The sequence below is a fragment of the Apostichopus japonicus genome, chromosome 4 (genome assembly GCF_037975245.1).
Source record: "Apostichopus japonicus isolate 1M-3 chromosome 4, ASM3797524v1, whole genome shotgun sequence".
NCBI lineage: Eukaryota > Metazoa > Echinodermata > Holothuroidea > Aspidochirotida > Stichopodidae > Apostichopus > Apostichopus japonicus.
The window spans coordinates 2,288,804-2,303,096 of record NC_092564.1 but is presented as its reverse complement, the minus strand read 5'-3'; the positions used below and the strand labels follow the sequence as shown (position 1 = coordinate 2,303,096).

Here is a 14,293-nt window from a genome sequence, read left to right as displayed (position 1 = left end):
CAAGACCAATGTAAATGCTTTCCATATTATGTCTAGATGTTTCTGAAAGAGGTTTAATAGAGTAGTAACAAACCTTCCAGTAATTATTCTCGTCTGAGATCTTCCCTAACCAGATCTGCGTGAGAAGGTTCTGAACGGAGGACTGTGCGATGAATTTACGGTTCTCCGCCTGCACCGCCATGGTGAGACAGGTGGTGTTTCCCCAGTTTGGTAGATTGCGAATCATCATGATCAGGGTACGGTCTTCCTCCTGATCATGGCACTCGTTCAGAACACCTATCGCCAACTCTTCATATTGTCTGTATTAATATAAAGAGAATTGGAAACAAGAAGAGTCACTTCTATGTATATATGCAAGAAAGAGATCAATTGTGAAATGACTATGAAAATGTTCAAGTTTCTTGTTGGTGGGGTGAGTGGGAAGAGGGCTGATGAGATCGGCAGTACGATGCCAAATTTACACAATTACTTGCTTCACTTTTTAGACTAAGCATCCCACTACAGGATGAGACAACTTACTCTGCATACCGAGTTATATTATCTGATATAACTCAGCAGCTATAATAACAAGAAATACAACTTACTTTGTATACCGAGTTATATTATCTGATATAGCTCAGCAGCTATAATAACAAGAAATACAACTTACTCTGCATACCGAGTTATATTATCTGATATAACTCAGCAGCTATAATAACAAGAAATACAACTCACTTTGTATACTGAGTTATATTATCTGATATAACTCAGCAGCTATAATCATAGGTAATATGACTTACTCTGCATACCGAGTTCTATTATCTGATATAACTCTGCAGCTATAATAACAAGTAATACACCTTACTTTGTATACCGAGTTATATTATCTGATATTACTCTGCAGCTATAATCATAGGTAATATGACTTACTCTGCATACCGAGTTATATTATCTGATATAACTCTGCAGCTATAATAACAAGTAATACAACTTACTTTGTATACCAAGTTATATTATCTGATATTACTCTGCAGCTATAATAACAAGTAATACAACTTACTTTGTATACCAAGTTATATTATCTGATATTACTCTGCAGCTATAATAACAAGTAATACAACTTACTCTGCATACAGAGTTATATTGTCTGATATAACTCTGCAGCTATAATAACAAGTAATACAACTTACTTTGTATACCAAGTTATATTATCTGATATAACTCAGCAGCTATAATAATAAGTAATACGACTTACTCTGCATACCGAGTTCTATAACGTGATAATATACATGATAACTCTGCAGCTATAATCATAAGTAATATGACTTACTATTACGTGATAATATATAAATATATATATATATTTATATACATATATATATATATATATGATATCTCTATAGTTATGAGGCTCTGATGATAATTTGCTTACTCTGCATGTTGAAGCATGCTCTCTTTCTGGTCCATATCATCTTCCTTTGATGCCATCGCTTTCAAGATCTTACTGGCAGTCAGAGCAGCTGCTATGGCCTCATCTATCTTCTCCCAAAGCAGACGTGCCATCTCTCTACGATTCAACAGGATCGCATACAAAAACAGCTCCCGTATTGGGTTGTATTGAGCCTTAGCTGTTGAATGAAAAGATGAATAAAGATTTCCCTGAAGTTGTGAAGTTATCACAGCTCCACTCCCTTTCCATCTTCAATGCTGTTTACTCACTGTTCCTTTGTAGCTTAAAAAGGCAAACTATCTTAGCTTGAGCATCAAAGTTTCTAAAATATATCAAAGGACTATTCCTTTGCTAGATACTTTTATTTATGCAATTTTATGACCACAAGAAAAAAAGGAGTTTAATTCAAGTCAAAGTTTGAACAGAACCTCTGTCATAGTTAATATTGCTTCAATAGACGGAAACTGCAACTTTTATTTTCCATAGCCAATCAACAAGTCTCCTACATAGGACCTGTGCACACAAACAGGCAATTTTTTAGAGACGGCCGAAATACTTACTGGGATCAACCTGTTCAAATATGACAGGTCTCTGGGCATTAGAATCCCTAAGCGACCCTTGTGAAGCACTCATATGCTGCTGTTGTGTCATTCGGAAGCGATCCGCTTGCGATAAGTAAAGAGGGTTGTAGGTGTCCATCGTCAACGCCTGTATGATATTACCAACGTTCCACAGAGTGGCTTCACCTGGAGGCTACAGACAAAGAAGGTATAGATTTATTGATTGGTAACTGAGAACTTGGTGTTAGATGGGCATCTCCTTGTTGACAGATTAATGACGGCAGGGTGGATTTAGAAATTTGAAACGCTGCAAGCAAACACAAACAATAAAAATGAAACGCTTCCAAACAATTAATTAGCAGATAATTAGAATATTTACTGTTTTCTGCAGTGGATACTACATTTAATAATTTGAATATTCAGTGTTAAATAATTTGAATATTCAGTGTTTGCCAAATGGCTATTCCCACATACATCACTTAGTTCGCTTGAGAGGTGTAAGAAAATTACAACAGACGTTCAATCTTGAAGAAAGACACAAAATAGGCGGAGCTTTTTTGGAAATTTCTCATTTTCACTTGCGTTTATCTCTTTGGATCAATTTGCCAATGAACAGTAATACTCTTTGGGCGTGTGTTTATTTCTTCTTATCATCAGTTTGCATAAACATCCCGTAATAGCACTATCCCCCCGACTTTACAGAGCGAGTGGTCATCATCGCCCAGAATGGTCAGAGCTAGATAACCACTCAAATCTGACGGTTCTCATAATCAGTGTTTTCAATTGCAAGTATTTCAAGTTCTACCTGAGATTCAACTTATGTTTTACTTTTTCATGACTTAAGATTGATTTAACAAAAGTAAAGTGTTTATAAATATTTATATTTATACTGGAAATAAATAAATAAATGATATACAAGAGAACAAATCAGCAACAAACAGCTGGAACCTTTTATCGTTTATCTGAAAGTTGGAAATCTGTAATTTATATACTGCTTATAAGACTACCATTTAATCAGCCTCCATACCAAGATCAATATCTTGTAGCCACGACCTGACGCTACTGGGAGTACGATCCAGTCACCTTCAATACGTTTCGAGTGAAGAACATTTTATTCTTCAGTAACTGTGCACACATGTCGTAAACCCATAAAAACTGGGTTAACTATAAGCAGACTATTAACTTTCACTTCAAAGACTACTAATATGTGGTGTTGATAACAACGTGCTACTTACGATTTTGCTCTGCTTGAAGAGAAGCTCATACAGAAGGGTAGTAGATTTAACCTGCGAAACAAAAACAATTTAGTTTAATACATGTATGTGCAAATATCTTGGCAGATCTTTTTCTCCTTTACAGCAAAATATGAACATTGACCAACAGTCTAGCTCAGAGGTTCTTAATAGGCAATCCGCAGACCAATTCTGGCCAACAAGAAATTTCAAACCAATCCAGTATGCCAGCCCAGAGGCTTGAGCCTTCAATGGGCCTACCCTGCACATTGTTCAATCTAGGTTTATAGTTAGATTTTGGTTCTCACTGGCTCTTTGTTCCCAAAAGAAAGTTCTCTATCCCAATCATAGAAAATCAATTCAGGGCCACTGGTTTACTTCTTGGTCTAATAAATTTTTATAAAATAAATTTATAAATTAATTAAGTTAATAACCAAACTTCATGTCATGGTTTTGATTTAAAGCAGCTCGCTCTGCTTGCAGCAAAATGTCTCATGTCACCACAATATATGAGCTCAACATATAGTCCATTGCAGTAGATTTACAACAGCTGTATGATACCAACTTACTAGCACTTAACAGTCCAGGCACACAAACACTTTCATATGACAATATACTGACCAGAGACCTGCTGAGACCTGTGGTCATGTATAGATTTTTGCCATACAGGTGGCAAATGCCTACAGTGGAATGACGACCTTCCTTACAGATTTCAAAGCTCTGGACATACAATCAGCGCCCATGGCCTAGTTGGTTAGGGTGTCGGCATATAAAGCGGGAGGCCCAGGTTTGATTCCCGGAAGAGGATGGATTTTCCAACCCATTACAATTTCAATTATATGTTTATATATATATATATATATATATATATAGCTATATATATATATATATATCTATATATATATATATATAATTGAAATTATATATATATATATATGTATATTATATATATATATATATATATATATATATATATATATAATTGAAATTATATATATATATACATTTATATGTACATATATGTATATCACTTATTGTCATCAAATGACAAGGTTTACAAACTGGCTGAACTATTTGTGCCAATTTTGGAGGCAAAAAGTAAATTTAATAAGTAAACTTGGTCTTGGGTTAGTTCTGGAATGCAATCGTCTGCTTTAAAATCAGCTAAAATTTACGATAATAGAATATATTCATATCAGTTTAGATCACAACAATCTTTGAGCAAATCTCACCTATTGAACGAGAAAGAGTATATTATCTCACCTTGTTGTAGAGGACTGTCAATTCAGCATCAGTTAGATAATCTTTCATACTCAAACCGTTTTCCATGAACAGGTCTAAGAAGCTGGTCAAGTTGTGTTCTATGGCATACCGTACAGAGTTATGCAAGTCGCCTTTCTGCAGTTATTAAAGATGAGGAAAAGCCAAGTGAGAGACGGTTAATACGAGATGGAAACAGCTTCAAATTCCTAGATGGTGGGGATTACAATAGCAGCTAATAAACTTTTCCTAGACAAAACATCATCAGTATAAGCATGGTTTCATTGAAAACAGCTCACTTAACCCATTTTTTGTCATGAATATCTGCTTCAATATTCACATCAAAATTTTAATGAACTCTACTAAAAGTAACTGCTACTGTGTCATCTTACAAAACTGGCCAAACACTTGGCCAAAAACAGTGGAAGTTGTGGTTAAATTTAGGAATGTTCTTTAATCTTCACCATGTTTGAAATGAAACACCACCCTCAGCAGCTACTGGTCCAGTACAGCTTCAACAGACTGTACAAACACAAGTTCCCCCCATTGATTGCACACCAGACCACCACCACATATTGTATTATATTCACTTAACTATTTCTGATTTAATCGTCTGGTTTTTTCTTCATCTTCTTCTTCATTCCTTGCACCACCCCCTGTTTGGCAAACACCTTGATTTGTTCTGTTTCTTCACAATTCATTTGTTTTCTCTCAATTTCACACCTAGCTATCACTCAACCAATTATTTAATTTGTTCGTCACATCCAGTTACACTCTCTCATGAACAGTTATATCCACTTTTCTCTCTCTTCCGTCACTCTCGTTAAACAAAAAGTTAGCAAAAGTTGCCAAAAAGGTTCCTGCAAGGATGACAATATCAGACAATCTAATTTCTATCAAATAATTTTCCTTAAAAGTAACGAACCTTCCAGTCTCTGTCATCGGTGAATATCTCTCTCTGGGCTACATCAACTCTGTTCCAGACTAACGCCAGCTGCAGGTTATCTATCACTTTGCCTTTGTTTGCTGTAAGAACAATGGTGGTGATAAATTTTACCAATTTCTACCAAATACCACTCCAAATAAGGTTGCAATCGATCAAAAATGCCACCATCTGCCAAATATTTTTGTGTACTAACGAACATTAAACTGATTGACTAATTATTATTCTCTTCCTTTTTACAGTATTCATCACAAATACAAGCAATTTCCAAAATGTTCCACACATTATGCTTTCTACTATATCATGTAACACAGAACTTGGCTAATCCGATGCACTGTTTTTGTGCGTTTGTGTTGCTTTTATAATAGTATGAAAGATTTACTACACTAAACAGCCAAAATGCCAAAAAACGAAATCTTCAGTTATTTTTTATTTTTTCCTTTTTTTTTTACAAAAGTGACTTTGTTTCACAAACTTGCGAGATGTGAAATGATTTTCAACAGGGTAGAAATGGATACTTAATACTAGTATGTGAGCTGTTGTCCATTTCTGTAATAATAACTGTACCAAGTGCAGTTATATAGTACCAACCATGGACCAACAAAGACCAGAAAACAAAACATTTAGTGATTCCCATGCCTAAACATATTCATAGTGTGGTATTTAGCCATACATGTTAATATTTATGAACTTGTGCACACCAAAATGAAGAGGGATTATGTATTGACTTATGCAGCAACATATCAAAGGAAGGTACCAGGAATCATTTATCATGTTGACAAAGTCTATTAGTGACATTGTATAAAAACAGATACATGCATGAATATTAGTGAGCATGTATCTATAATGACATTGTATAATCCAAGTGCATGTCTAATGCTAATTAGAGATACTATTCCAGAGATATCTGATTAAGAATTTTATGTTCACTGATTAATATTCATGATATGCACACAAACAACAACACGATTGATTGTATGGATGTAGTGTGACAAGCCTTATATGTCAAGGATGAAACCATGGAACATTTGGTTCTTGTCTGGTGATTTAAAAGCCATTTCTTACAATTTGACGAATATTAATCACATAAAGTTGGAGACATCATGAAGATCAACATCAACACCAATATGAACCAAATTTTATTTTTAGTTCAGTGATTGAAACTAACAAAAGAAAATGAATTATATACAAAACCAAAACTAAGTTATCAAATCAGTTTTGAAAACATCACATGGATACTTAACTAATGGTAATTAAAAGTATAATTTCTGTTGTTACTACCTGGGCAGAATTTATAGTTGATAGACTAACGCTGCAAAAAGCTAACCTATTAACAATTAACTGCAAAGACAAACCCCATTTTCCATTTCCTTCTCTCCTTGACAAACCTCAAAGTGAATCTATACTTCCTTGCCCTCTCTGCCCCCCCCCTCCCCACTTCTCAACTCCTCTCCCTCAGGGTATTCCTTAATGGAAAAAATGGAGCAAAGTTGTTGATCTGATTACAAAACTACCATGGCATATTAAAGTAATGTTTGATAGATGTTTAATTTCTAACGTTATGAATGACGTCCTTCTCTTTTGGGGGGGAAATGTACTACCTATCTTCAAGTGTTCTACTGAATTTGCCTTTACCTTTGAGCAAAGCATGTAAGATAGCGCTGTCAATGTCACTGCCAACTTCCTGCTTGGCATCCAGTTCATACACATTGACCAGGTGAGGGTTCTGTATGCATTCATATATTCGATTCAGGTGCAGCTCAAGATCCTTCTCTCCAAAAATGTTCTTCAGCATACTAGCCACCTTAACCCGCACGGTTTCACTGATGATGATCCGTTTCCTTGGAATTAGAGAAACAAGTCATTGTTGGAGGGGGAGATATTGATATGTTAAATTCCTGGTGATAATTTAACACCTGGCATCTACAGTTTTCTCTATTATTGAGAATACTTAGATTTTATCATGCAATACCTGCGTTGAGGAAACGTTGTAGTATATTGAAAGAGAAAGATATGAAGGGAGTAGGAGATCTAACATAGCACACTTTAACATTCATACCTAAGATACTCTATGACACATCACCACCCCCCCCCCCCAAAACCTTTCCTTTTTCTGGTTATGCATTCCCTCGCCAAACCATCTCTCTCGTCAGATTTTGACAAAAGAGAGAATGAGAATTCTGCGCATGGTTTTACAGTCATACACACCAGCGCCTAGACTTACTCTTCTCTAATGGTTCCGTTCTTTCCTCGTACTTTCTTTGTCACACTTCTGGCTTTCTTGAATGCATATGCTAAGACGTCAGCTGCCCTACCAGACCCACCGATGATAAGTGAAGGGGTGCCATTCTTTACGGCCTCACAGACAGTACGGATAGTATTGGGACCACCCTCAACTACCACGCACACTGATGGAACATTTAACGTCTCATCTGAAAAAGAGATATAGAAAACAAGAAGAGGGAGACTTACAAGCTCTGTAAGAATACTGTACTAGTCTTCTAGCAAAATCAGGTGTTTTGTGGAGAATGACTTAGATGACACTCTATAAGCATACCATGCTAGTCTTCAAAGCAAAATCAGGTGTTTTGTAGAGAATGACTTAGATGACACTCTATAAGCATACCATGCTAGTCTTCAAAGCAAAATCAGGTATTTTGTAGAGAATGACTTTAGATTTTCAATTCAAATTTTGCCTCATGTCATGACTCAACCTTGTTTCCCTTTTTTAATTTCTATTAATTTCTAAAAACTTACTGCTCTCTTTTGTGACCTTCTGTTCGGATATTTCTTTTTCCAGTTTGCTTCTCAGATTAATCTCAACTCCAAACTGACCAGTGGTCCCATTGTCTACAAGTATAAAGTGGGTGTGGTTTGGATCCAGTCTCGGCCCTTTGGGTTTCAGGTTGTCCATTCGGTATATTGCTGGCCACTTTCCCTGCAAAGTAATCAAACAATTGCACAATCTATTAGTGAATATATTTTATATTTTTTTTGTTCATTTACAAGGCGCCTTTAAAAGTTCACAGTTGCTTGTCTGACAAAATGTGGTTTGTTGTTGCTGTTTTTTTTATTCACAATGTATGAGAGTAATTGCAGGTAACTGCATGGACAGACAAAATATACTGTTAAATCACAGCTACACTGCACTTCTCACTTACAAAACATGATTATAGCCAGTGATAGACACCAGACCCCCTCCCCCTGCTGCACCCTGACTCCGATCTGAACCAAAGCAATGTATCGAGACATCAAACTCAATAATGACACACAGAAATGCTAAACTGAAAGCTAGTGAGAAAGAAGGACACCAGCATTTGGTTTCACCACTGATTTCTCAATCTTTTTAAATTATGAATATTAACCACACTGCTGTCATGGTCACTCAATATCTTCCATTGTGTGCCAATAATATTGAAGTACTTTGAACAATTACCTCGTTACTGATCATAACCTCTTGTTGATCAAGGATTCCCCACGTTGCTATACCAATAGCGACAACATTGGTGGCAGCAGTCCCACCGGCAGCTATGGCATAGTCGCGAACAGCTTCTCCGACATACTTCATGACGCCACTGTTGGAACCACCAGTAATGATCCATGCACCTGGAAGAAGGAGAGGAAACCAAGTCAAAAGTAGTAACCGATTTTAGAAGAAAGAGTTGATTCAACGATAAAAAGGCTGAATGTGCAAACATAATAAATGCATGGCAATCAGGCTTTTCAGAGAACATGGAATATTAAATTGCTGAAGATTTATGCCAGGCTCGCTGAAAACGCTGGTGCAGGTTTGCACCGTTTCAAGTAAAATTTATATTTGCAAAATGAAATGTTCTTCCCACAGCCAACTCATCAATCACATTTTTAAATCTAGTTCAACAAAGGCATGTACTGTATGAGCATCCATACTGCTTGCGATAAATATGAACGAGAGAGACGTTTTCTTCATGCCATATTTAATTCCATTGATGCATAAATCTATTGCATGAACATGCTATACCTACAGTATTACTTTGTCCACCCATAATAGCTTTGGAACAACATTTCCATGTAACGACCGATGACGGCCAATTCAAATTCTTCTGTTCTCTGAGAAGTACTGCTGTGTTAAAACTAGGTAATACCTGTAATCTATCTTAACGTCTAACCAGACTTGATGGTTCATATTGAAACCTTGATGGATCACTCTGCTCTGTCCCTTACGGTCTACAAGGGGAACGTTGCATGTTAGGTCGACACTGTCAACCTAAATGTGTGGATATGAAAGCCTATACCTTCATAGAGGAACCACTGAATGCTATGTTGCTCTTGAACCTTTGTAACCTCTTTTCATTTTATTCTACTCAAACACCCTAAAAAATTTGTCAGGTATTATTTCAATTCTTCCAAATATTTATGCAAATGAATACAAAAGAATGAGTAGCACAGAATTTACTGGCAGGTGAAAGAACAAAAGGCTGCATCGAGTGTCACCAAGTTTGGACAATTTGTCTATACTGTAGTGTTATGGCCCCCTTCAGAGCACTCGTATTGTCAGTACAAGCAGTATGAATATCATGTTTCTATCAGATCAAGGTTAGGAACTGTTTGTACTGTCAATACCAATGCTTTGAAGCATGATATTGGAGTACAGTTTAGAGAGGGTATTAGCATTAGGAAATTGTCCCAACTGGCTGGGAGTGTATGATACAGTAGCTACTGAATATGCATCATATTCCAAGACTTGTAGCTTCCTTATTCAAGACCACTACAAAACCATGTGCAGCTAGAAATACTAAGTTTTTCCAAAACTCATTCCTATTACTCATAAAGGTGTGTTTCACTAAATAAAGACATTTCTACTCCAGATTCACTACCATTTTGTCTTTCTCAATTCTTGGAAAGACAACCATTTCCTTTACTTGAAACCAACCGAGGTCAAAATCTCACAGCAATTTGCTTTCACTTGCAGTCTGGTATTCAGCATGCCATTGAACCCAGTGGCATAAAAACTCTTACAAGCTTTCTATCCGCTACTCGTATCTAAAGCTACAGTCACGGATATCGTAGCATAACTCTCAAATAATTGCTTGGGAAGAGGGTGACATAGTGAACTACTGTACAGTATGAAGAATAATAAACAGAGATGGTTTCATTGGATAGTGACTTGTTCACTTGAGTTGTATACTTTAAGCACAGCGAATTACAAGTGAGACTGTTTATGTACAGCTCGGGGGAAAACCAGTACACAAACACATACTGTAACTTGTCATTTCCTGTACCGGACACACTTTGCACTAAAGCTATCAGATGTCAACAATATGAGAGTAATACATGGTTTCCTTAATGTACAGAAGGTAAAACATGGCTATTGATGCTTCCGATCCTTCATGCGTGGTCACCTTGTTTGTTACAATTCACAATTAACTAGCTGCAATACAGGTGGGAAGATACGGTAGCTACTAAAATGACATAAAAGATAAACAGTCTTGTAAACCAACAAACCAACTGCAAGATCAAATGGCACAGTTAAAACATATCCTCTACTGTAGCTGTCAGTATTAGCACGCAAGTTTAGCATGCTAAAAACTTTGGTAAATATATATATATATATATATATATATATATATATTTATATATATATATATATATATATATATATATATATATATATATTTATATATATAAATAAGTTGAAGACTAAACAGGCATTAAAATCACTCACCTGTACTCAGGGCAGCCTTGATAAGGCCTTTCCTGAAGACATCTTTGAGACTGCTGTTTAGATTGAAATCAATGGCACCACCAGTAACAGATATGAGCAACTTAGGCTGGCCAAGGTTCCACTGTTTTTGAATGAGGTGCAAGAGGGTCTTCGGAGCTGTTGTGTGGTCAGCACGAACAAACTAAAAACATAAATTGGAAAAAGGAAACAATGATTATGTTCATGCTGATCTTCATTCTTTCACTTTTAGCATGCTAAGTACTGTATTCACAACATTCCCCAAAGAGTTTTGTTCAGGGTAAAGGTACAATATATATATATAATATCATACCCCTAAGGTCTAGCTATCTTTAGTAAGTTACAGTAGTTCATTTACAAGAGTCACAGCAGCAGGCCAGCATCAACATTTATATCAGACATGAACACTAACTTGTTAGTGTACTAATCTGAAATACAGACTTATTTCTTCACTTCTCTGACACCATCGTTGTCAATACATATATATTCCAATTCTGCACAGGTTAGAATAGGAAGTCCAAGCTCATTTGGGAATATACAATACTGGAATCAAAAAGCATAGCTTTCCTGTACTATCTCGAAAACAAGGTTTCTCAATTGCTGATCACACTGAAACCCATTGTTCTGTTTGTCTGTGTTCCTTATCTTCTTTTTTTAACAACTGCATTTTGTACTGAATTTGCCAATCTTATTTGATTACATACAGTCTGTCACCTGACTTGAGCCGATACCCTTTGGCTTAGTTTTTGCAGCTTCACCAACCTATTGCACTGTAGCAGATGAAAAAAATCCTGGGTTCAATGAACTCACCTTCCTTAACTTTTGCTGTCCCTGACCAGAACCAGCAGACCCCACAAATTCTATTTCTCCGTATGCGTTTGTGGTGCTGACTTGCGTGTGTGTCTCTATTTTCCATTTGGCCAGGGGATGAGGGTTGTTGAGGTATTTAGCGTCGTGAAATGATTTCCTTTTCCCGCACTGACATTTAGGATCATCTGGTCTAAGGAGCAGAGAGAGAGATTAAATAATCTGCTTTAAACTTCACTTCATTGGTCTCCAAATATCACTCTGATGACAGACAAAGACACATGACTCTAATATATCCAAGCAAACACATACACAAACACAAACACTTTTCAACCACAATTTTGTTCTTTTAATTTCTTGATATATAAAGTATATAAGTCAGGACTACAGTATCAGGTAATTAAATAATTAAATTTAAATAATTTAATTAAATATAAACTTGGAAATAGTGTAAACAATGTCACTTTCTAAGATAAGGGTAGCCCTTCTAATTTGTTTGTTAATTAACAATGCTAATGACCCTAATTCATAGGTCACACACTGAACCAAACTATCAGCAGTTTCATTAAAAGAACATATATAGTTAATGATGTCATAATTTGTGTGTAACTGTTCATGGTAAAGACTGTTGTTTATATGTAAAAGATGAAATCAATCCATTAATCCAATCATTAATTAACTTTCCCTAATTAGTGGTAACCACTCAGTTACATGCATGACTTTGGTTACATTGTGTGACATACAGTACATGGCTACATGTACAGTATGTCAGTAAAGTGGTGCATGTATGCTGATTGGTAAGGGTTTAAGTATCTATTGTTGTGCTTAAATATAAGGTTACACTACCAACAGTCTCAGGCATGAGTTCACACTAAATATATGTAAAAGTAGGAAAGTTTAATTTGAAAAGTGAAATTGAAAAACCCTCTCCAGAGGCGGTTTCAAGAGTAGCCGGGATCGCATGAGGCATTCTTTCATTTTCAGTTTCTCGTCCTCTCTCTCTCTTTCTCTTTCTGTTTCGCTCTCTTCTCTACTTCTGCTATTTCCTTCTCCTTCCTCTCTTACTTTTCCCATCTCTACTTCCCCCTCCTCTAGGGAGCCATTCAGCTTCGGTAACTGGGCCAACTGCTCCTGTAATTTATTCCTCTGCCCTTTCAAACATGAATCAACCTCATGCCATTGCGACATAGCATTCTAAACACAGATCCCTTCTACAGTACATGTACAACATTTTTGGCAAAAATCAAGTTCGTCCAACGATCTCCCCCGGACGAAATAACAAGCAGTTTACACATTTAAGTTGGCTCCCGGAAGACATCTCTGAATTCCCGAATTAAAGAAAATATGAATGACAAGGAATGGTAAAGCTAACAAAAGCAGAGCTCTCCTAACAATTACGAAAGTAGCAACCTAACAACTTGCTTCCAGTAAGCTAGAAGCAAGTGGCCTACAAGGAGAGTTCTAACACATGGCCAAAAAGCTTAACAAAAAATACCTAAGGCCAACGAACGCGAAAAGAGGAATGAGAACACACTAAAACTTCAGATAGTTAAGTCCCATTTCCGAACGAATTGAAAATGATAGAAAATCTGAGCTCAAAACGAACTTCTAAGCACTTTGGGTGGTAGAATGAGAAGGGAGGGCATTGACCAGAGGGACCTGGTCATAGAGGGCGCACAGTGTTAAAAGGTTACCAGTGCAGTCTAGACATGGTAGAACGAGTGTGCTTAGGTTGTGTGGAGGCAGGTAAGCGAGGAGCGAAGTAACTACTTATGGATACAAATTAAGGACTCGCTACTCCTTTACAATTACAAATTTTTGATTGACAGAATTTCAAGTGCTTCATTTTGCTTTATTTCTTCTTCATCTTGAGTTTTCCGATGTCTTCAGACTTGAAGAAAATCCAGTGAGAGACAACCCTCACGGGAAAGTGAAAATGGCTGTCCACATGTACAGTGTTAGCAGTACTATATGTAGTCTTATATACAGTAAGAACAGACTCTAACATTAAAAAGACCACAGGCATGTCTCTTAAAATGCAAAGTTTTAAAAATTCCTCATACAGTGAAGATTTCCTGCAAAGAAAATCCAATTACCAACTGAATAGCATTAAAAATCAAGCCTACAAAAAAAGCATTATAATTATGCCAAACTTCAAAATAGTTTTATCAGATAAAGATCTGGTAACAATACCCTTGAACAACTTTTAACGGTATTTAATCTCATGTACAGTAAGTAAACAGCATATCAAATGTCTAGAATACATAAGCTGCTTACAGGTGGGTGCATGGCTGCTGAGGTCATCCAGTAGCAGTTGAAATGAAATGTTATCTCTGTGTA

At 36.4% G+C, this 14,293-nt stretch overlaps 1 protein-coding gene across 8 annotated transcripts in view; it reads right to left on the bottom strand.

The window, feature by feature from the left end:
• The window catches only part of LOC139966116 (transient receptor potential cation channel subfamily M member-like 2), a 58,779-nt gene that overhangs the window by 20,802 nt on the left and 23,684 nt on the right, over positions 1-14,293 (bottom strand). For all 8 annotated transcript variants that reach the window (XM_071968824.1, XM_071968829.1, XM_071968828.1 and 5 more), the window contains 12 exons: positions 11,957-12,146; positions 11,129-11,309; positions 8,861-9,030; positions 8,182-8,362; positions 7,649-7,856; positions 7,060-7,265; positions 5,407-5,507; positions 4,485-4,619; positions 3,225-3,275; positions 1,990-2,182; positions 1,412-1,607; positions 74-299 (listed from right to left, as the gene is read on the bottom strand). In XM_071968824.1, coding sequence (XP_071824925.1) covers positions 74-299; positions 1,412-1,607; positions 1,990-2,182; positions 3,225-3,275; positions 4,485-4,619; positions 5,407-5,507; positions 7,060-7,265; positions 7,649-7,856; positions 8,182-8,362; positions 8,861-9,030; positions 11,129-11,309; positions 11,957-12,146 — 2,038 coding nt within the window. The remainder of the gene's footprint in view (positions 1-73; positions 300-1,411; positions 1,608-1,989; positions 2,183-3,224; positions 3,276-4,484; positions 4,620-5,406; positions 5,508-7,059; positions 7,266-7,648; positions 7,857-8,181; positions 8,363-8,860; positions 9,031-11,128; positions 11,310-11,956; positions 12,147-14,293) is intronic.